This window comes from Tupaia chinensis, unplaced genomic scaffold (assembly GCF_000334495.1).
Source record: "Tupaia chinensis unplaced genomic scaffold, TupChi_1.0 Scaffold000147_1, whole genome shotgun sequence".
NCBI classification, from domain to species: Eukaryota; Metazoa; Chordata; class Mammalia; order Scandentia; family Tupaiidae; genus Tupaia; species Tupaia belangeri.
Window position 1 is genome coordinate 7,700,559 of NW_006159617.1, and position 24,379 is coordinate 7,724,937.

Sequence of the window (24,379 nt, forward strand, 5' to 3'; positions counted from 1 at the left end):
CAATAATTGTCAATTAATTTTTAAAGAATGTATTCTGCTTTTATTTGTTGAGTGTTGTATTAATATTCAATAAGGTCAAAGTTGTTGACAGCATTTAAATCCTTCCATATTTCTTTCTGATTTCTGCTGGCATGGTGGTGTAGGCAGCTATATCCCACATGTCCAACTGCACTATCAAGTCTTAGACCCTGGGGCTTGAGAAACACACTGGAGGTCTATGCTGATGGGTTCTTCTCTCCTTCAGGAGACAGAGACAGAGGAGCAGGAACTGCACTGTGATAGTGTCCCTTGGGGGGTGCTTTTCACTTTCCTTCTCTCTGATCATATGCCTTTTTGCTAATTAAAGAAAGAAAATTCAACTATGTCGGGATTTCAAAAAGATCGTGGAAAAATGGAATCAAAGTATGAGCTCATTTTGGTGCAAAAGAAAAACAAATTTATGCAGTTTTTAAATAAAATGTATTTTATATTAATTTTTGAAGCCCTTCTCATGTATGTATTTCCTTCTTTAGTTCTGTCAATTTTTGTGCATATATTTTAAGCTCTGTTATTAGGTACATACATATTTACAACAGTTATATTTTGTTAGTGGACACCTTTATCATTATTAAGAAAAATAAAACACTTGCAAAGAAAAATTTATGAGATAATCAGGAAAAATACATGAACCCTAACTGGTCATTTTCATGGTTAAGGAAGTATTGCGAGTTATTTTTTGTCATAATTATTTTATTTATTATTATTATTATTATAGAATTTGCTATAGGGCACGTGCACTCACTGAGAGAGACAGAGGAAAGAAAGCAAGCAAGCTGCCAGGTCCAGGACTTGAACCGTGGCTGGCCATGTGAGAGTCCATCACCCCAACCACCACACCACCTGCTGGCCCCACACTGTTAGTATTTAAAAGTGATATTTCTGTGACTACATTTAAAAAGCCAAGTCCTTATTGCATATATATAAATATTAATTAATTTCATAACTTTTGAGGTTTACTTTAAAATATAACCTAGTAGGCTAGTGGGTTACAGGAAGAAGGAAAAATAGCAGCATTATAGAAGTAACTAAAGCAGCTATATGATACTAATTGTTGGAACTGGGTGATGGGTACATATGTGTTCATAACCTTATTCCCTGTACTTCTTCTGTATATCTATAAAATTTCCAGGAGAAAATAATTAAAATAATAGTACATTCAAGCCTCTATCTGTTGTGTCATCAATTTTAGACATTCTATTTACACTTCCTGCTATTTAACCCCTATCGTTTCCTTCATCTCTCCCATCTTTCTCTTCCCAGCTTGGTGTTATGTCTTTGCTTCTATGTTATCACAACTACATTCACGTTGTTATTCACATAGTAAGCCTTCCTTGGTTGCTCATGTAAGACTGGTCAATATTTTTCAATGAAGAAATTATAGTTTATTATAATTCTGCCTCTGATCCAACAATGTGTCAATGAGTGTAAAATGAAGAAATTATTTTCATGTTCTAATGATGGCTCAAAATTCTGTAAAACTTTGTCTATTCCGACTTCTGCACCATGGTATATACTAGAGAGATCTTATTGACAGAAAATACGTCTTTCTCTCTACATCACCTTAACAATATAGTTAATTCCTCATCCTAAATACTATGTGGAATTTATATTCTCCTATGTGGCTTTACTTTCTTCTTGCCTCAAAGCATTCTAAATTCTTTTTCAATGAAAACCAATTACTTTTTAGTCTAGTCACACAGGTAATTCTGGGATTCCTTTTCTCTGTTCTCCTGCATAGACCCACTGCTTACCAACCCTGTGTTTTTCTTTCCCAGATTCTTTGTCTTGGTGGAATAAACTTTCAAACTATAATAATTTCTTTAGGAATAGGTATGAGTCACATACCCATAAACTCTGAGTCACTGAAAATGTGAGAATTATTTTGTTTTCACATTTGGAAGATGGTTTATCCATATAAAGAATCCTAGCTTCAAAATAATTTTCCTTTGGGAACCAGCAGTTAGTGTAATGGCTATGTCGCTGGACTCCCACGTAGTCGACCGCGGTTCGTGTCCCGGACCCGGTGGCTTAAAACTCACGCCGGGCGCGTGTGCGTGGGTGCCCAAGATCCCGAGAGGAGAATGAAGGAGAAGGGATTGCGGCGTGACCATCCCCCCTGGGGGGTGATTTCTCGCTTTCTGTCTCTTTGTCTCTCTCTGTCTGTCTGGCGAGCGCACGCGCCCTACAGTGAAAATCTCTCCAAAAAAAAAAAAAATATTTTTTTCCTTTGAATTTTGAATATATTGTCCCATTGTCTTTTGTTAATGAAATCCATCCCACCCCATCCAGTTTTACTGATGATAAATCAACCACACACATACACACACAGAGCAATCTTCCAATCAATTTCCCCAAGCTTCTTAATAGCTAGTCTATTTCGTTTTTTTTCCTGAAACATTTAAAAACTTATGTTCTTGTTCTCATATTTCATGAAAACATGTTTGCACAGGAAAACATTTTTCCTGTGTAGCAAAATAATCCAAACAGCCCTAACTGACCCAGCTCTGTATGTTCCGTTCTGGTGCTGAACTCCGAGGTGTGTGTGACTCCGAGTTCAGGCATTTTCGCAGAGCACAACAGGTCCAACGTTGAGTGAAGCCTCTTTCTGAGGATCCTACTCTGTTTCACTCATTTATCTTCCGAATATTTGTTAAAATCCAGCATCTACTAATGGTCACCCTTTCTTTACATCTCTAATATTTTGACATTCCTAGTATCAACATGAAATATTCCATCTAGGACATAAGCTGGACTAGGAATTTGAGAAGGGAAGAAGAAATGGAAAATGAGGCTCTATAAGAAAGTTGGTGAAACAACAGTGAACATGGAAAAACTGTGTTGCAACAGGACTAGCAACTTTGACTCAAAGGGGAAAAAAGTCAACAGAATGACTAATAGACAATTTAAAGATGCCTGAATGGGATTAGTCGATTAAAAAAAAATTTATAAATCCTATTTTACTCAAAAATAGAGAAAAAGAAGGACGAAGGAGAAAGGGGAAGAAAGAGGAGAAGAGGGGGAGGGAGGGAAGCAGAAAAAAAAGAGAAAGGGGAAGAAAGAAAGAGGAGAAGAGGGGGAGGGAGGGAAGCAGAAAAGGAAAAGAGGAAGGCGGGAAGGCAGGAAGAAATTGCAGGTTAAGAACATACCTTCTGACGGGTACAGAGCGTTAGCATTTCCGACAGTATCGCTGCTTTGCTCTTTCGATGCAGCGGGTACGGCACTACCACCTTCTTCATACCATATGTTGCCATACAAAGTTTTAAAAATAGTTGTTATGTCCTCTTGGCTAAGAATGAACTGTTGAAAAAAAATGCTTTTTTAACATTGCTATTTCATGTAGTTAAAATTCTCATATAAGAAATAATACATTTTCATTTTGATCTTCTACAAAACAAATAATTTTTAACATGTAAAAGATTTTTACTAAATGAATATTCAATCTAAATGACTGTGCAATCTTGGATAGCTTGAAAAATATGGACCTAAATTAGATGCCAATATTAATGGAGTTATGAATGATGAACTACTGTAAGGAATGTACCAAATAAAAGAGCAATCCTAATTTTTTTTATTTTTTATTTTTTTTTTTTGCTGTAGGGCATGTGCACTCACCAGAAAAACAGAGAGAGACAAAGAGACAGGAAGAAAGAAATCACCCACCAGGAGGATGGCCACGCCACAATCCCTTCTCCTCCATTCTCCTCTCGGGATCTTGGGTACACACACACACACACACACACACACGATCTGGGACTTGAACCACAGTCAACTACATGGAAGCTCAGAGACATAGTCATACGCTAACTGCTGGTCCCAGCAATCCTAAACCTTTAAAATGAACGTATGAACGTTCATCATTAAGTAATCAACTGGCTATTTCTAATTTTTTGGTTAGTAAGCAACTCATGTTACAAAGAAGAAATCAAAAACATGATATTATATTTGTAAAATGAAAAATAATTCACAATGTGCATGACGATTTTATTTGAACCTCACAAACGTCCTAAGTGTACAGAATATAATCCTAATTTATAAGCAGAAGTTAAATAGTTAAGTAACATGTTTAAGTTCATATGTACTTAATAGAACTTACCCGAAGGGCTGACTTAAAAGCCCATGTATTGCAAATTTAGTCTAAAACCAAGAGCATAATACCTGTCTTGACAGCTGTGATGGTTACCGTTATGTGTCACCCTGGCTTGGTCACAGCACCTAGACATTTGGCCAGACCTTTTTCTAGATGTCTCTGTGAAGGTAGGTTTTTAGATAATGAGACTGGCGCTTAAATCAGTTGACTGAGTAAAGCAGAGCACCCTCCATGATGTGGGCGGACCTCATTCATCAACTAAAGACCTCCAACAGGAAAAAGACTGAACTCCTCCAAGTCACAATTCTGCCAACAGACAGCCTTCGACTGTCACAGCAACACCAACTTTTCCCTGTGAATCCATTCTGCTGCCCACGTGCAGGTTCTAAACCTGCTAGCCTCTATAATCAAGTGCATCAACTTCTTCAAATAAATCTCCCTTCCTCTCACTCTCACCACACCCACACACCCGCCCCTCCAGTGGTTCTGCTTCTCTGGGAAACCTCAACACAACAGTGATAATTTAAAAATACCCATGGGTTTACAGTGGTATCTTTAACCAAGAGTTTTTATTCATTTTGACTCACTTCTAAATCTGTCAGAACTTTTTAAAATTCTGACATATTTCTAGTTGCTAAGATGCTAAGAATAAGTTTTATCCTACAAAAGTTAAGTTTTCTTTGTACAGACTTTCTTAGACCACATTTCAAAGATGACAGTGCTTTAAGATTGAGTTTATGTGTACTTTATTCCTGCCCTATGTTTCTAATTTACTTCATTCATCCATTCTTTCACTCATGTCACTTACTTCATGATTATTATGCAGTAGGCACATAAATTCATGAGACAGAATTTATCATAACTTCTAAACCAACATCTTTTAATTAGCACATACATAGTCAATGCCCCACAAATACTGATATAAATCATCACTCTCCATTCGTCCCAGCAGCTTGGTGTGAACTGCTGCAAGCACCGTAAGGATCCTGGGGCTGCTGATCCAATGTTCGTCCACAGGAGGACACACTGTGCATACAGTCCCAAACAGATGACGACATCTGACAGGTCAGAGATCACAGTCTACGCCACTAGATCTGAATGCATCAGACTAACCTTTCCGGGAACCAATTCTAAAGACTTGCCGACACAGAGGATGAGGCCCAGAAGAGACCAAATAACTAGGCTCTGGGTGAGCAACAACGGCTTCCAACTACTCAGGACTGGGCTGGGGAGGATTCAACTACATCCTGGCAGCTCTGCCTTAGAAGGCACTCAGGCCTGGACATTCCTGGAAAGAACAAGGGAAACCACTGTCCTCACTGCCCCACAGAAATCTGCCTAATAACTGAGTGCAGCAGGGTAAGGATTTCCCCAGTATGCTAGGCAGAATGTGCTGCTTACATTTTATAAGTTTCTGTCTGTCTCACCAGTATAACAACTTCAAATATGTATCTTAAGAAGACACTTTCTGGGGCCAGAAGGTGGCATAATGGGTAAGGTGCTGGACTCCCACACGGTTGACTGCAGTTCAAGTCCAGAACACCAGCTTGAAAATCATGCTGGGTGCTTGTGCATATGTATCCAAAATCCCAGGTGGAGATTGTAGAAGGGACTGCAGCATGACCATTCCTCCAGGGGGTGATTTCTCACTTTCCTCTTTACTGTCTTTTTGTCTCTCTCCACCAAGCACATGTGCTCTATGGCAAAAGCCTTTAAAAAAAAATAGAAATGGGGGCCAGCAGGTGGCATCATGATTAAGGCGCTGGACTCCCACATGGTCGACTGCACTTTGAGTCCTAAAACTGGCAGCTTGCACCATGCACATGTGCACATGTGAACATGCCCAAAATCTCAAGAGGAGAATGGAGGAGCAGGGATTACAGTGTGACCATCCCCCCTGGGGGTGAGTTCTCAGTTTCTCTCTGTCTCTCTGGTGAGTACACACACCCTAAAGCAAAAAAAAAGTATCTTAAAAAAAATAGGGACCAGAAGATGGCATAATGATTACATAACTGGACTCCCATGTAGTCAATCACAGTTCAAGTCCTGGACTCAGGGGCTTTAAACTCATTCCAGGTATGTGTGCGTGCCCAAAATCCCAAGAAGAGAATGGAGGACAAGGGAATGTGGCATGGCCATCCCCCTTGGTGGGTGATTCCTCACTTTCTGTCTCTCTGGAGAGCACATACGCCCTATAGCAATCTCTCTCTCTTTTTATTTATTTATTTTTTTTAAAAAAGGAAGATACTTTCCATCTGCAATCCTTAAGTTAAAAGCAACCATATTATCTTACACATTAGGAGCTTAAAGATTTTCAGTTGATACTATCATGTTTTTTTTTAATTTATTATTACTACTATTATTTAATCTGACCAGAGCAGGAGAGAGAGAGGGAAAGTGAGAAAGCAAGCTGCCAGTTCTGGGACTTGAACCACAGTTGGCCATGTGGGAGTCCAAAGCCTTAACTACTGTGCTAATTGCCAGCCCCGATACTTTTAAACACTGAATATAATTTTGACTTTAAAATCTGAAAACTCTAAAAAAATTACCTTTTCTTTTTAATAAAATTCCTATGGAGAGAAACAGAAAGGGAAACTAGAGATGGGAAGAAGAAGATTTGTTAAGGTTTCTTAAAGAAACCTCTCAGTCAAGAATATTATGTTGCTGGCACTTCAGGAAAGTATGTGTTTTGACTCCCACAGAGTTAAGAGGGAAAACTGTGAACCTGAGGACAGTTCCGTTAGAGAGCTGTGAAGCAACGTCAACGACAGGGCAGGAAAGCTACGCCTACGGCGCCGACCATTTGCGACTTTCATCTTCGACCTCCCCACTCATGCAGGACTTCCTCTTCCTTTATATTCTCTTTTTAAAGGTTATCTCACATATTCCCATGACTTTAAATACCATATTCAGTCTAGACCTGTTAGAGTCTTCATTAATATATCTGATTGACTACTTATAACATCATGCTTAGTATGTTTCCCTGATGGGCTTTATGGAAATGTTTAACCACGTTAACTATGTTTGTTTACTTCTTTACCATCTAACCACTATACCTTCCAGGCCACCATCTCCACCACCCATTAGACTGGTAGGGAGTCCAAAGCCTTAACTACCGTGCTAATTGCCAGCCCCGATACTTTTAAACATTGAATATAATTTTGACTTTAAATCTGAAAACTCTAAAAAAATTACTTTTTCTTTTTAATAAAATTCCTATGGAGAGAAACAGAAAGGGAAACTAGAGATGGGAAGAAGAAGATTTGTTAAGGTTTCTTAAAGAAACCTCTCAGTCAAGAATATTATGTTGCTGGCACTTCAGGAAAGTATGTGTTTTGACTCCCACAGAGTTAAGAGGGAAAACTGTGAACCTGAGGACAGTTCCGTTAGAGAGCTGTGAAGCAACGTCAACGACAGGGCAGGAAAGCTACGCCTACGGCGCTGACCATTTGCGACTTTCATCTTCGACCTCCCCACTCATGCAGGACTTCCTCTTCCTTTATATTCTCTTTTTAAAGGTTATCTCACATATTCCCATGACTTTAAATACCATATTCAGTCTAGACCTGTTAGAGTCTTCATTAATATATCTGATTGACTACTGATAACATCATGCTTAGTATGTTTCCCTGATGGGCTTTATGGAAATGTTTAACCACGTTAACTATGTTTGTTTACTTCTTTACCATCTAACCACTATACCTTCCAGGCCACCATCTCCACCACCCATTAGACTGGTAGGTTCCATGAAGCCACACACAAGGTCACAGCTTTTTTGTCTCTGCATATCCAGGATCTAGCAGAGGGCTCAACGTACAGTAGCCAATCATATGTTTGTTATAAGAATGAATGAAGAACCTTTAAGGAATTCTCAGTAAATACAGCCACTATTTCGATGCTAAGGTGATGATAAATTCTATCGGGAAAACCTTATTTTCCCAAAAAATATTTTTTAACAGACAAAACAAAAGTCAACAAGAATCCAAAAAGTTACCTCCATGGGTTTTAGCTGAGCATTTACATTAAAGCAAGGAACTTCCTGGTACCACTCCCAGGATAAATTTCGCTCCACAACCACTTCAAGATTTAATGGCAATAACAGATCCAGTACTTCTTGATATTTGTCTTTAATAAATTGAGACCTATAAGTAGAAATAAAATTGTACTGAAGTGTTTCGCATACATTCAGATAGTAATGTTTAAAAGATTAGCTTAAATTTATTATTTTATATACAAATAGCAGAAAAGCAATGAGTAAAATCTACCAGGTATTTTTTAAGTGTCGAAATGAAAGATGTCTCATCCCATTGGAAACCCAGGTGACTTTTCAAAACTGAAGTGTTCCTGTGTTACTGAGAGATTAATTTTTAAATAGGATTTTGCAATATCAATTTTAAAAGAACCGAAAATATACGATTTGTATAACAGAATTTTTAAAATTATAATTATTACATATAATCTGTAAACAAACATAAGACCTTATTATTAAAAACATTTTAACTTGCCCATTTAGACATGTAGTACACCACCACATATTACAAAGTTGCATCACATAACATTTCTATTTCTGTGGGTCAAAATAACTGAGTATGTACAAGTCCATATTAAATTGAACTTTCTTCGCCTTTCCAACCAAATAAAGTTAGGACTTTTGCTCAGGAATGAAGGAAACGGCAGGTCACCGAACCCTTTTAAGTGACAATGTGACCATGAAAGTCACATACCGTCGACTGACAATCTCATGTCTCACTCCTAAAGAATGTACGTATATTCTAACTGGTAGCAAATCCTTAACTAGGTTATAAAACTACGACTGTAGAATTTTAGCCATCATTTAACCACTCACTAGGAGAGAAATACAGATGTCATCAGTGAGCTCTCAGAATGTCTGGTACTAAGCCACTTTATTTATGGACAACAGAGAAACTATACTTACACGTGCATGTATTCCTGTAAGTTTTGTGTAATGGTAGTAGGTTAAGGAACCTAAAAGCCCTATAGGAAATATCGCAGTATACAATTTCCAAGGCTATGCATTACAATTATAGTATAAGTTAAGCTTCTATCATTAACCATTTGTTTTGAACTCTTCTCTGTAAAAAAAATATGTGAATCATTAACTTTGTAAATATCTTTGAGACAATTTCTTTCTCTGGACAAACTGCAATAAACCTAATTGTTGTGTCAAGACATTATTTTCCAGGGTCAGCAGATGGCATGGTGGTTAAAATGATGGACTCTCAACTGGCTGACTGTGGTTCAAGTCCCAGACCCGGCAGCTTGCTTTCTCATATTCCCTCTCTTTCTCTTTCTCTCTCTGGTCAAATTAAAAAAAAAAAAATTAAATATGTAATTCTTAAAAAAGAGAGAGAGAGAGATTATTTGTTCTAGAAAATTTTTTCTGATCAGTTTGATTCACAATCTGGGTTAGATACCTTTCCTGTGTGCTCTCTCAAGTACCTTGAATTTTTTTCTATCAATTTAATATGTTGCATTTTTTCTTTTTTTGGAGAGATTTTCACTATAGGGTGCATGCGCTTGCCAGACAGAGAGAGACATAGAGACAGAAAGCGAGAAATCATCCCCCAGGGGGGATGGCCACACCACAATGCCTTCTCCTCCATTTTCCTCTCGGGATCTCGGGCACGCACGCACACATGCTCGGCGTGAGTTTTAAGCCACCAGGTCTGGGATGTGAACCACGGTCGACTACGTGGGAGTCCAGCGACATAGCCATTACGCTAACTGCTGGTCCCATATGTTGCATTTTGATAGATTAGTGGCTTCTTTATGGTTTCAATTAGAAAGAAAACTTCATGAGGACAAGGACTCTTATTTTATTCTTTGCTATACTGCTACTACATAGGCCAGATAACTGGTATTCATCACACAGTCAATAAATCTGGCTAACTGTAGTCAAGAAACTGGATTAATGTATAAACAATAGTATAGGTCATCAAAAATACAAACACCTAATAATTTTTTTTTTTTTTTGAGAATTTTGCTATAGGGTGACTGCACTCACCAGAGAGACATGAAGTGAGAAATCATTCCCTAGGGGAATGGCCATGTCTCAATCCCTTCACTATTCTCCTCCAGAATTCTGGGCAAGCATTCACATGTGCCTGGTGTGAGTCTCAAGCTGCTGGGTCCAGGACTCAAATCATGGTCAATCACATGATAGTCCAATGCACTATGCCCCCTGCTGGCCCTCTTTTTTTTTTTTTTTTTTTTTTAAATTGCCAGATGGCACATGCCCTTGCCAGAGAGAAACCAAGCAAAGAAAGAAACAGAGACCAACAGATGAAGTACCCCTTGATGGAACATGGTCACTCTACCATCCCTTCCCTCCTCCATTTCCCTACCCTGCTGGGATCTGGGGCAAGCACACACATGTACCTGGTATGCCTTCCATGCCTCTGGGGCTGAGACTCTAACCACAGTTGGCCATGTTGAATCTAGCTCCTTTACCCACTGGGCCACAGGGCAGGCCCGTTATTTGTCTTTCTACTTTCTAAGAAGTTATACCTAAAGTGAATTTTCAAATATCAAATATTTTAGAAGGAACTGGTTATAATCTATAACTAAATAATGTTATTTCTAGATACTTATCTTAAAAATTAATTACTCGGGACCAGCAGTTAGAATAACGGCTATGTCGCTGGACTTCCATGTAGCCGACCGCAGTTTGAGTCCCGGACCTGCTGGCTTAAACTCACGCCGGGCGTGTGTGCGTGCCCAAGATCCCTAGAGGAGAATGGAGGAGAATGGACTGCGGCATGGCCATCCCCCCTGGGCAGTGACTTCTCACTTTCTGTCTCTCTGTCTCTGTCTTTCTGGCAAGAGCACGTGCCCTAGAGCAAAAACCTCTCCAAAAAAAAAAGAATTACTCCAAAGACATAAGTAGACAATCACACAAGTATTAATGAACAAAGATAGTCATCGTTATAGTGTTATATGTAGCAGCAAAAAAATTAGAATAAACTTAGAATTTCTACCAAAAGGCAAATGGATTTTTGAAAATAAAAAATATATATTTAGAAAGAAATTGTACTAAAGGTAATAACATGAAAAAATACTTGCAGCATGTTGTTACAGTAATATGTGTCACTTATAACAAAACATACAATGTCATTCTAATTTTGCTTAAATTAAATAATTATCTGGAACAAATATATAAAACTATTAATAGTAATTATCTTTGGGTAATCTAAGATTATCAGTATTTTTTATTATTTGTTCTCAATTTAAAAAACCTTTATTGACTATAAAAATAATGATTAATTCTCTACAGAGAAATCTTCTTAAAGTAATCTACTTTTTTCATCACGGAAGGATGCGTGCACTCACAAGAGAGAGAAAGCACCCATCAATGAGCTATGCTTATGCTGCAATCCTTTTTCCTCTACTTTCCCATCCTATCAGGATTCTGAAAACGTTCAAGCCCCTGGTGTGCTTTTCAAGCTGCTAGTCTGGGATTCGAACTGCAGTTATCCCCCCATAGGGCATGTGCACTTGCCTGAGAGAAAGACAGAGACAGAGAAAGGGAAAGTGGGAAATCACCCCTTAGGGGTATAGTCACTCTGCAATTCCTTCTCCTCCATTCTTCTCTTGGAATTTTGTGCATGCACACACATGCGCCTGGCATGATTTTCAAGACATTGGGTTCCCTTAGGGGGTATAGTCACTCTGCAATCCTTCTCCTCCATTCTTCTCTTGGAATTTTGTGCATGCACACACATGCGCCTGGCATGATTTTCAAGACATTGGGTTCATGACTTGAACTGCTGTCAACACAGTGGGAATCCAATGCCTTAAGCACTACCACTGTGTGACTCCCTAAAAATCTATTTTTAGTACAGACCTACACCTAATTGACATTTATCATCTCTTGAAATCAAGCAAGATATGATTAAATATAGACATAGTCAACTGTTTAGCTTATTCAGAGTTTTACACAATTCAAACTTAAGGTTATTGAAACACCTGAAGCTTAAAGTTATAACCTATTTTCTACAATCTTGTAAAAATACAAAGGTGATTAATTAATGAATCAGCTCATTAATTAAACATACCTACTAGAACCCAATAAGGTAGGCACTATTATTTCCTTACAAAGATTCCTCACTATTGTGAGGAATCTTTCTATTTCTTGCAGAGTTCCTGGATATACTAGGTGTTCAGTAAAAGCTCCAATACTCAACTGATGGAAATGTCTCCTTCCATCCAAGATAAGGACCATAAAATGAATTTAACCTCCTACCTGAAAAACACTCCCTCTCTTTTCCCCCTCAAAAGAAAAACAGACAAAAAATGGTTTTTCAGGAGCCAGCAGATGGCATAGCAGTTAAATCACTGGACTCCCACATGGCCAACCTCAGTTTGAGTCCCAGACCCGGTAGCTGAAATTCACACCCAACTCAAGTGTGTGTGTGTGTCTAAGATCCTGGGAGAGAATAAAGGAGAAGGGAACACAGTGTGGTCATCCCGAAGGGACCACAGTGTGGTCATCCCCCCCTGGGCACTGACTTTTCACTCTCCCTCTAACGTCTGTCAACCTGTCTCTCTCTCTCTCTCTGGCGAGCATGAGCCTTAAGCCAAAAACCTCTCAAGGAAAAAATCATGGTTTTCCAGGCCAGCTGCAGTACAGCAGTGAAGCAGCACATCTGATGCGAGTGCCATACAGGACAGTGCCAGGTTCTCGTCCCATGTCTCACTATACACAGCAGGTGTATGCGCGCATGTCCAGAACGCTGGCTGGCTGGGATCGTCATATGAACACCCTGTTGGGGGTGTCCTCCATCCTTTCTTTCCCCCATTCTCTTCCTCGTCACTCTCTCATGGAATAAATTATCTTTAAAAATAATTTTAAAAAATATTTTTCAAGACATATAACATCAAGAAATGAACAGTAATTCATTTTTCTTCTTAGAGAGCTAGGAGAAAAAATAAACAAAGTGAGTCCTATGATCGCCCCAGTTTACTACTGCATGGAGATAATTACAGGCTGTGGCACAAGGACAAGGAGCCCGGGAGATGGTCAGGAAACTCCCCTGGAGAAGACAGAGCTGAGAGTACAGGGAGACCAGAGCAGCTGGACACCATACGATAAAGTGCCAGAGAGAACAGAGATACACAAACAGGAACTCACGATCAACAGCATTCTGGACAGCACCCCATTTACTGCACCCCATTTACAGCACTACAACACCGATGAGTAAAAAGTCTCAAATCTACAATCTCAGACACCACCTAAAGAAGCCTAGAGAAAAAAAGACATTAAACCTAAAGTAAGCAAAGGAAATGACATAAATCTGAAGGCTAGTAAGTAGAGATTGAGAGTTAGTAAAGCAAAAAAAAAAGAGAGAGAGAGACAAATATAAAAGCAAAAAGACAAGTAATAGAATGAAATCAAAGAAAAATTAGAAAGGAAACAAGAGGGCAAGTGAGAGCTGTAAGTAAAGGTGGATTGAAGGTGGAAAAGACACTAAATCCAATAGGAGTGTTAAGAAATAGCACAAAATACAGAGGATACAGAATAAAAGCTCTAGAACTATCTGGACATTGATTTCTTCCTCCACTTCCTAATGCAGTGCCCAATGACTATATAAGGTTGTAAAACTCTATTCTTTGTTTAAACTAGAACATCAGCTCCACAGAACAAAGATCACAGAGTGGTTTGGATGATACCACATCTCCAAACTGAATAAACATGTATTAGAAAATCCCTCATTGCTTCCATTGACTTATAAATTATAAAGCAGTATGAAAAAGTACAAAAATACTTCCAGAAATAACAAATTTAATAGTCCAAATCACTTCAGGAGCAATTTTCAAATATTTTTAAAGTTGTAAGACTAAAATCGATGATCTATAACATACTTGGAGGAGAAAAAAGAAATCACAAAATTAAGTGTAGTCATAACAAAATAAAAATCTCACCAAGACACCAAAGAGTAATGTAAAATGTTAAAAAAAAGGGAAAGACTGCATTCTGACTGCTAGAGGCTGCAAAGGACAGAGGAGAGAGGTAATACAGTGATGTTGGTTAATGGAAACAAAATTACAGAGAGATAGAAGAAATAATTTCTAACATTATAAAATACAGTAGGATGAGGACCAGCAGATGGCATAAGGGTTATATCATTGGACTCCCATATAGTCAACCGTGGTTTGAGTCCTGGACCTAGAGGCTTAAAACTCGTGCTGGGCACATGTGTGTACATGCCCAAAAAAGCCCCACTGGAGAATGGAAGAGAAGGGATTGTGGTATGGCCAGCCCCCTGGAGTGGGGGTGGGGGGGTGTGGATTTCTTCTTTCTTCTTTTCTGTCTCTCTGTCTCAGTCTATCTCTCTAGCAAGCACATGCATCCTACAACAAAATCTTCTCTTTCCCACTACACAAGATGGCAGGTGAAAAAGCTGCGAAGCAGGATACTAAGGAGAAGAAACCTAAAGCCAAGAAGGCTGATGCCAGTGGCAAAAATAAAAAGGTGACCCCAGGGCTAAAAAGCCCAAGAAGGGGAAGCCCCACTGCAGTCGAAACCTGATCCTAGTCCAGGGCATTGGCCGATACTCCCGGTCTGCCGTGTATTCCAGGAAGGCTATGTACAAGAGGAAATATTCGGCCACTAACACAGGATTGAAAAGAAAAAGAAGAAGGTTCATGCGACTGTCACAAAACCAGTTGGTAGAGACAAGAATGGTGGTACCCGGCTGGTTAAACTGCACAAAATGCCTAGGTATTATCCTACTGAAGATGTGCCTCGAAAGCTGTTGAGCCACGGCAAAAAACCCTTCAGTCGGCATGTGAGAAAGCTGCGAGCCAGCATCACTCCTGGGACCATTCTGATCATCCTCACTGGACGCCACAGAGGCAAGAGAGTGGTTTTCCTGAAGCAGCTGAGCAGTGGCTTGCTACTTGTGACTGGACCGCTGGGCCTCCATTGAGTTCCACTGCGTAGAACACACCAGAAATTCGTCATTGCCACCTCCACGAAAATTGATATTAGCAAAGTAAAAATCCCAAAGCACCTTACCGATGCTTACTTCAAGAAAAAGAAACTGCGGGACACCAGGAAGGTGAGATCTTCGACACAGAGAAGGAGAAATATGAGATTTCAGAGCAGCACAAGGTTAATCAGAAAGCTATGGACTCGCAAATTTTACCAAAAATCAAAGCTGTTCCTCAGCTCCAGGGCTACCTGCAATCTGTGTTTGCCATTACAAATGGAGTTTATCCGCACAAATTGGTGTTCTAAATTTTGTGCCAAGAACCAAGTTAAATAAATCATCATATTATAAAAAAACAAAAACAAAAACCCAAAAAAATCTCTCTAATACAGTAAGGTGAATATAGTCAATGAAAACTTGCTGTATATCTCAGAGTAACTGAAAAAGAGAATTTTGAATGTTCCCATACAAAATAATGACAAATTGCTGATAGGTATACTAATTACCCTGATTTAACCATTGTGTATTATATTCTGAAAAGTCACATTATAACTTACAAACACATACAATTATTACATATCATTTGAAAAAATGATTCTGCATTCTACACAACTATACTTATAAAAAGCCTACCTGTAGAGTCGCATTTCACTCAGCTTTATTGTTATCAAATCTATAACAGGTGGGGGGTTGCTCTGGCTCTCTGTTATCATATGGAATGTATTTGTCATTGTAATTAGTCCAAAATCAGCCACAAAAACATTTTGAGAAATCGGTGACTGTGGGATGACCACGACTGGGGCCTTGATGTTCACATCCAGTGCCATCCGGGAACTCCGCTGTGCCAGTTCTTTGACACCAGTAGCAGCCATTCCTGCCGCCTGGACAGTCGCCTCCGCCAACGCCTGTTTAGCTGCTTGAAAGTTATCTATAAAAGCCTATAAAAATAACAGAATTACATTCTTAAGGTTACATTGAGCAATAAGACTTACTGGGCCAGTTATTGACATGGTGGCTGCAGTGGCTAGATCCCACATGGCCAATTACACAGTTTGAGTCTCACACTGGTGGTGTGAAAAACACACCAGAACTGTGATGCATGCCCAAGATTTCTAGAGAAGGCGTTCAGTGTGACCATCACCCCGAAGGATGGTTTCTCACTTTCTCTCTCTACCACTTGATACACCTCCCTTCGGCGAGTGCACAAGTGTAACAGCAAAACAGATAAAAAAATATACTGGGGCCAGCCAGTGGTGCAATGGTTAAGGTGGCTGGATCCCACAGGGCCACCTGCATGGCTCGAGTTCCATACCTGGTAGCTTGCAATGAATGCCAAGTACGTGTGCGTGCAAGCCCAAGATCCCAGAAGGAGAATGGAGGAAAAGGGACTGCAGCATGACCATTTCCCAGGGGGGTGATTTCTCATTTTCCCTCTCACTGTCTCTGTCGGTCTCTCCAGTGAGCACACATACCCTAAGGCAAAAACTTCCACACACACACATACACACACATATATGTGTGTGTGTATATATATGTATGTATGTATATGTGTGTGTGTATAAAATTACCTAGACATTTATTTATTTTCATGTTCCAGGGTTAAAAATAGCATATTATCACTAATTTCTAAGTATAAGACTATCACAACAGGGCTCAGTGAGTTATGTAAATAAATTCGACACCTTTAGGTCTTCGAATACAAAAATGATTTTATGGCTATAGGGCATATTACATGGTAATTGAATTGAAAACATGCCAAAACATTAGTTAGGTCAACTTTAAATCCTGAGAGAAGAAAGGAAGGCTCCATGTCCCCAAATATACCCAAGTAAATACACAAATAGCCTCAATTATAAGTATTACCACACTCCTCTATTACACAGAGATTTGATTACCTGGTTACATATACCAAAACTCAGAGACAGCATTTTCAAAACAATGAGCAGTGACGTCACAGAGACTGGTGTGATAGTCACATGGAAAAATACTAGCTGAAAGTAAGGGGGTAGGCTGGGGGGGGGGGGGGGAAAAAGTAAAAAAAGCAGAAATAAGAATTCAAACACTTCAGTGAGTAGTCATTGGAATTAAATCTTACACTTGAATGTCTTTGATAGTCACATAATTTAAAATATCATTTAAAAAATTTTTTTTTACATTTTTGCCATAAGAGACAAAGAGAGATAAAGTGAAAAATCACACCCAGTAGGAGATGACCATGCCACAATCCCTTTTCCTCCATTCTCCTCTCAGGATTTTGGACATGCCTGAATACACACTTGGCATGAGTTTCAAGCCACCAGGTCTGGGACTCAGAATATGGTTGGCTATATGGGAAGTCCAGTGCCTTACCCATCACACCACATGCTGGCTCTAAAAACATCATTATCTTAATGATGACAGCAACCAAAACAAACTTTGATTATATATTCAGTATTTTTTACAATTTTTAAAGAATTATTTAATTTAAATTATTATGTTTTTTAAATTTTGACTGGAGGTGGGAGGGGAGGAAAAAAGCAAGCTGCTAGGTCCAGGACTAGAACCATGGTCTGCTACATAGGAGTCCAGCACCTTAAGAATCAAGCCCCTGCCAGCCCCTATTCAGTACTTTTGAATTAGGTAAGTCAGTAATACAAGCCTTCAGACAATTATGTATAAAATATTAATACATAAGATACACGATATAATGTATACATATTTAGTATGTTAACACACAAAATATATATTTCAATTAACCGGAATATTCCCATGTGAAAATGTTATATAAATAAGGTACTACACATTTCAACCATTATAATAAATGGGATCCAGAAAAGTATGAAAATCATTAAAAAAAATCAAGCAAAGAATTCAAATTTTTATACCTCATGTATATTTGACATATAGTAAATAATTTCCAACTAATATAAAAAATAATTTATTAAAATACTTACCAATATAGAATACAGAAATTTTGTGACAAAAACTACTTCGATGCAACCAACAGTTAAATTAACCTGAACGTCAACCACATTCATATCTGTGTATGCAGAACCAGCAGTTGCATCCATGTAATTAATCATTTTGAAGCTGAAAACTTCTTTTCCGGTGATATAAACAGCCTTAGTAAGAGAAAATTCAATTTTCAATTATATATTCAATCCATTTTTGAAATTATGTGCCTTCAGTACAAAAATAAAACAAAGCAAAAAAATAACAAAGCATAGACACATATTTGGAAAATCTTCCAGGTATTTAAGCTACATACAAATGTTGCAACAATTCTGTTTTATTAAAACGTACATTGCAAGATTTTTCAAATTGGCGGTGGCAGCTCCCTTCATGGGCCACAAAATAAATTTAGTAGGTCTGGCCATTAGTACGTTTTAATGGGGAATGGAAAACAAAAATAACAGAGTATGCATTTTTCATTTAGCATATATACTTTTGCACTGAGTCGCCATATGAATGTATTTCTAGGCTTCCTGTCAAAGTTTAGAAAACACTGTATGGCCACAACTTAATGAAACATATTTTCCAGACTCTTCAAAATGACATCCTCCTACTTCTATACCTCCTTTCCTTATAAGTTTGTGAAGAGTTATATCTTTAAAAAAAAAAATTATTTTAATGAGGACCAGCAGGTGACGTGGTAGTTAAGGCATTGGACACTCCCACGTGGCTAACTACAGTTTGAGTCCTGGACCTGGTGGCTTGCTTTCTCAATTTCCCTCTCTCTCTCTCTCTCTCTTTCTGGTCAAATTAAAATGAATGAATGAATAAATAAAATAATAATAATAAAATTATTTTATTTAACTTTATTTATTTAAACTTGACCAGAGAGGTACAGAATGAGAGAGAGAGGGAAAGTGAGAAAGCAAGCCACTAGGTCTGGAACTAAACCACGGTTGGCCATGTGGGAGTCTAAAGCTCTTAACCACCATGCCACTTGCCGGCCCTGAAGAGTCTTCTTAATTGCCAACCAGGAACTATCTACATTGGTTAAAATCCCTAGCTCTGTAATACTGCTCAGAAATAGTGCAGACAACGGTGGGTGTGAAATGGTATCGATTTTGGAAGATGGATCGAGTACTGACTAGCTCGGTTTACAGCTATGTCCAAGATGCTAGAAGAAAGGGCAGAGGGCTAATGAGCCATCAACGGGCAAATCTGTTCCAACCACAGTACCAAGAATCCTCAGAAACCGAAGGTATAGCAAACTACTCAAGGTTGGGTCTCAAGCAGCTCGGGCTGAAGAGAAATCTACAGTTCTACTTCTGCCTCAGATATACAAAGCTGAAGAGAGGGGGCCATTCCAAACTCCAACAACAAGAAAAAAGAGATAACCTACAAAATGAATAATCTACCTCTTAAATATTGTAATACCATAAATTTATTTTATTTTACTTTTTTAGGTTTTTACCATAGAGCACATGTAGTCTCCAGAGTGAGACAGAGGAAAAGTGAGAAAACAACCCCTAGCGGGGATGGGCACGCCACGGTCCCTTCTCCATTCTCCTCTCGGGATTTGGGCACACACGCACACATGCCAATATGAATTTAAGCTTCCAGGTCTGGGACTCGATGCATGGTCAGCCATGTGGGCATCTACCGCCTTAACCATTGCGTCATCTATTGGACCTGTAATACTAGAATTTCAAAAGTGAAAGTAATAAAAGCAAATCAAACCATGGCTTCCGAAAAATCTCATTATTCCTATGAACCATGCCCCTTTGATCTTTTGAAATTTTTATCTCACATTAAGTCGTCATAAGAAAGTAGAAAAACTAAGGAGCTTGGCTTTGGTGGCACATGCTAAGACGCGGCTACTTGAAGGCTGGGACCACACAGGAGGACAGGTTCATTTCCCAACCTAACTGAACAATTTGGATGCAGCAGCGCACCTGTAGTCCTGGCCAACTCGGGGGCTGGGGCAGGAGGATCCTGAAATGGTAAGATACTGCCAAAAATACCCTGTTAAAGATATCATTCTCCCAGAGCCAGCAGGTGGCATGGTGGTTAAGGGCGCCAGACTCCCACGTGGCTGACCGCAGCTCAAATCCTGGACCTGGTGGCTTGCTTTCCCTGCTCTCCCCTGACCCTTACTCAGCCACTCACTGTATGTATGTATGTGTGTATATACACACACACACACACACACACACACACATATACACACACACACACACACACATATATATACACCTCACTATCTCAACTACATATAAATCAATAAATTTATTTTTTAAATGAAGGTTTTTGTTTCCATAAAAATTAGCATTATGTCATTGGTATTACCAGCTAGATCTATAGATCTATTCATCTAGTTCCTTTCTTCCTATCACATTCTAAATGCTGACTTCCTGACTCAACAGTACTTCAGCGTTCCCTGCTCCTTCCATTTGATAGTCCTACCCAGATGCCTCAATATTCAACAACCACCTGCCCAACCCTACAACAGTATCTGCTTATGGAAATTTAGCGTATTATACCCAGTAACAAAATACCTTCCTGTCAGCCACAAACTATCCAGTTCAAAGGACGCTCATACGTTATAACAGCTATTCTAGTAAGCATCCATGAACATAACTTCAAAAAAATCATCACTGGGAACCAGCAGTTAGCGTAATGGCTATGTCACTGGACTCCCACGTAGTCGACCGCGGTTCGGGTCCCGGACCCGGTGGCTTAAAACTCACGCCGGGCGCGTGTGCGTGCGTGCCCAAGATCCCGAGAGGAGAATGGAGGAGAAGGGATTGCAGCGTGACCATCCCCCTGGGGGGTGATTTCTCGCTTTCTGTCTCTATGTCTCTCTCTGTCTGTCTGGCGAGCGCACGCGCTCTACAGTGAAAATCTCTCCCCCCAAAAAAAAAAAAATCATCACTGATTCGATTAGACTTCACACCCATTGATACTGATACTTAAAATGCATTATAAACTTCAGAGAATTTGAAGACAAGAACAAAAATACAAAAACTCTGTAAAAGGTATTTATCAGCGTTCCCCTGAAAAATAGTTCCAGGAGCATTACTAACACTCCCGTCACTTGTGAGACACCGTAAACCTCACTTTACATCTAACAAACATCCCATACTAAGGAACAGAGCTACGACCCTTCTTATGCCTGACTCTACACCCCATGCGAATAAGCTACACTGCTGAAATCCAGCAACCATCTTCCTGATACCTGTGATGCCCGCTCTTGAAGGAAGAGCCTATTTAATGATGTCCTAATACTTAATAAACACACATTCTTACCTTTTTGTAGATAGCTGTCATATCAGAATCCAAAATGATTATATTCCTCAGCTTTGCATTGATTTCCGTTACTGAACACCTCATAATCATCTCAGAATCAAGCCCTAAGGGAACAGAAGGATGACTAACTGACTTTTCCTTCATTTAATAGTTTCAAATTTATCTTGTCAGAACATTTTTACCTTCGATCGTAATTTCTGAAATGTTGCGTTTCTGGTCTTGAATAAAGATCCGTAAACATGATAACTCTGCTAAAATCTGCAAGGTAATAATATCTTCATTCGTGGATAGTTTTAAAGCTACAAAAAAAAAAATCATATTGTAAAACACAAGAAAAAACTTGAAGCAGTTACCTCACTACACTTATAAATGATTAGTAACTGATGACCAACAACAGCGGTGCAGGGTAGGGACCACTGCACAAAGCTGAAACTGCGGGGGAGGTCCAGGCTTGGTTCCTGGCCCAGTCTAAACAGGCCTGGCAGGGGTCTACATGCTGTGGTCCTCGCTAACTAGGCTGGAGCAGGAGGACTGTGATGGGGAGACTCTGCCGAAAACCTATTTCCTTATCTCTCTCTCTCTCTCTCTCTCTCTCATTAAAAGAAAAAAGTAACTGCAATATCATCACAAATATAATACCAGAGAAAACCTAATAATATGCAATTCAGCTGAAGACGAGCTAAAATATTCTCTTCTAAATTGAAAATACTAAAAAAGACAATGAAGCTAATAAAAGCAAAGCAAAACAAAACAAAACAAAACAAAAAAACACCAGAAACAGCACTATTAGAAAAGACTAAACATTTGAAACTAAGCAACCACAGCTATAAAATCTTAAATTGTTATGAAGTGCAAAAGATACTGAGTGATTTGGGACCAGCAGTTAGTGTAATGGCTCTGTTGCTGGACTCCCACATAGTCGACCGTGGTTCAAGTCCTGGACCCAGTGGCTTAAACTCATGCCGGTGTGTGTGTGTGCCTGAGTACCCAAGATCCTGAGAGGAGAATGGAGGAGAAGGGATTGAGGCGTGGCCATCCCCCCTGGGGGGATGATTTCTCTCTCTGTCTCTCTCTGTCTTTTTGGCGAGCGCCATGTGCCCTAGAGCAAAAACCTCTCCAAAAAAAAGAAAGAAAAAAAAAAGATAGTGAGTGATTTTATCTTTATAAAAACTAACATTTCACTGCTTAAAAATACTCTGAATAAATACATATCTGATTTTGTTAGTTACCTTTCTTTTAAGGAGAGAGGAAGAGTGGGAGGGAGGGGAAGAGAGAAAGGTGTGGACAGGATCTCGGATGTGAACAATGATCCTCCTGCCCGCCCTGGCCTCCCAGCTGGCCAGGATTACAGACACACGTCACCATGCCTGGATGACGCAGGCTGGTCAGGAGACTGAATCCAGCCTCCCGTGTGCCTCTCACAGTGGCGCCTTACAGGCAGTACCACCACAGCAGGGCCTATTACTCACATCTTTCTAACATAAAATCATCATGCTATTAATGGCATGAATTTTAATATAAATCAAATACACTTACTGTACAGTCCTCAACTAAAATCTATTATATAACAAACAAAAGTTATATTTTCTTCAGCAGTAATGGGTTTCTTTTACCAGTATTTTCTAAAGTGAACCTACTATATAATGAATTTTTCTAGGTATCAATCCAGGTGATAGGATTCTGAAGCCAATATTACAAGTTAATGAACTTAGAGCCTAAATTTATTGTCTACTTGGAAAAAAAAAATTCTGAGATTGAGCTTTAAACAAACATACCTAATTTTTTAATGACATCTCCTCTGTCTTCACTCTCCACAGTAGGCACTGAGGCTGGTTTCTCCTCTGATTGTGGAAAGATATTATTCAGATAATTTATTGTATTCAGAAGTGCTTCAGTGTGTAAATGAATGTCCAAAGAGGAAAAATTAACCTAGAGAACAAAGCTGATTTTAGGAATAGGTCAATAAATATTTGCTTATCTACTCTCAACAAGGCACTATCCTTTATAATGTGAGGAACACAATTTATAATATCCCAGTTTATCCTCCAGGGTCTTACAATTACAGGTAGAAAATAATTTACATGTTTACTGAGAAATGGAAGCAATCATTTAAAAATAGGTTATTATCCACTCATACCTTAAGCAGTTGCATGACATTGTTATAGGTACTTTTTAAGTTGGGTACATTCTTTTCAGCCTATACAAGGAGAAAATAAAAGCTGTTAGAACATCTCAGGAAGACGTGTACATAAGAGTACGTGATAGTCTTAAAGTACATTTATAATTTGTCTAGCTGTGTGCGTGTATGTATGTGTGTATGTATGTGCTTTCTTCTGATGAAGCTGTGGCTTGTTTAGGTCATTTCACACATGCACATATTATGTACATATATACATCAGGTAACTTCAGATACCTGTAGGAAATGAAGTATATGTATATATACATACACACATATATAATATATACCTATAGGGAACCAGCAGTTAGCGTAATGGCTATGTCGCTGGACTCCCACGTAGTCAACCGCGGTTTGCGTCCCAGACCCGGTGGCTTAAAACTCATGCCGGGCGCGTGTGCATGCGTGCCCAAGATCCCAAGAGGAGAATGGAGGAGAAGGGATTGCAGCGTGACCATCCCCCCGGGGGGTGATTTCTCGCTTTCTGTCTCTATGCCTCTGTCTGTCTGGCCTGGCTGGCCAGCGTACGCGCCCTATAGCGAAAATCTCTCCAAAAAAAAAAAAAAGTAATATATACCTATATATACATATAAAATTCCTATATAAACTTATATATAATGGGAGTGTGTATATATGTCTGTGTATTTATTCATTTATTTACTTACTTAACAAGCCACTGCTGTCGTGGACTTGGAGACAAAGAGTAGTGTGTACATTGAAAGACTCTAGCCTAAATAAATGAAACAAAGAGGGGGACTGAAGATTCAAGAGAACATGAATGCAGCCTTCTCCTGTGCTCCTGATTTATTGAGTGGAAGATCAGATTACAAACAACATAGTATTTTAAAGTAAACAGACCTTTACTCAGCAAGTTTTACTGTACATATT

General features: G+C 39.1%; 1 protein-coding gene across 3 annotated transcripts in view; it reads right to left on the minus strand.

Annotated features, from left to right (window-relative positions):
• Positions 1-24,379, minus strand: part of VPS13A (vacuolar protein sorting 13 homolog A) — a gene marked incomplete at its 5' end in the record, with an annotated part of 243,652 nt that overhangs the window by 131,773 nt on the left and 87,500 nt on the right. For all 3 annotated transcript variants that reach the window (XM_014586627.2, XM_014586628.2, XM_014586629.2), the window contains 8 exon segments: positions 3,186-3,336; positions 8,121-8,268; positions 15,712-16,016; positions 18,012-18,179; positions 21,316-21,419; positions 21,498-21,614; positions 23,091-23,244; positions 23,453-23,512. In XM_014586627.2, coding sequence (XP_014442113.1) covers positions 3,186-3,336; positions 8,121-8,268; positions 15,712-16,016; positions 18,012-18,179; positions 21,316-21,419; positions 21,498-21,614; positions 23,091-23,244; positions 23,453-23,512 — 1,207 coding nt within the window.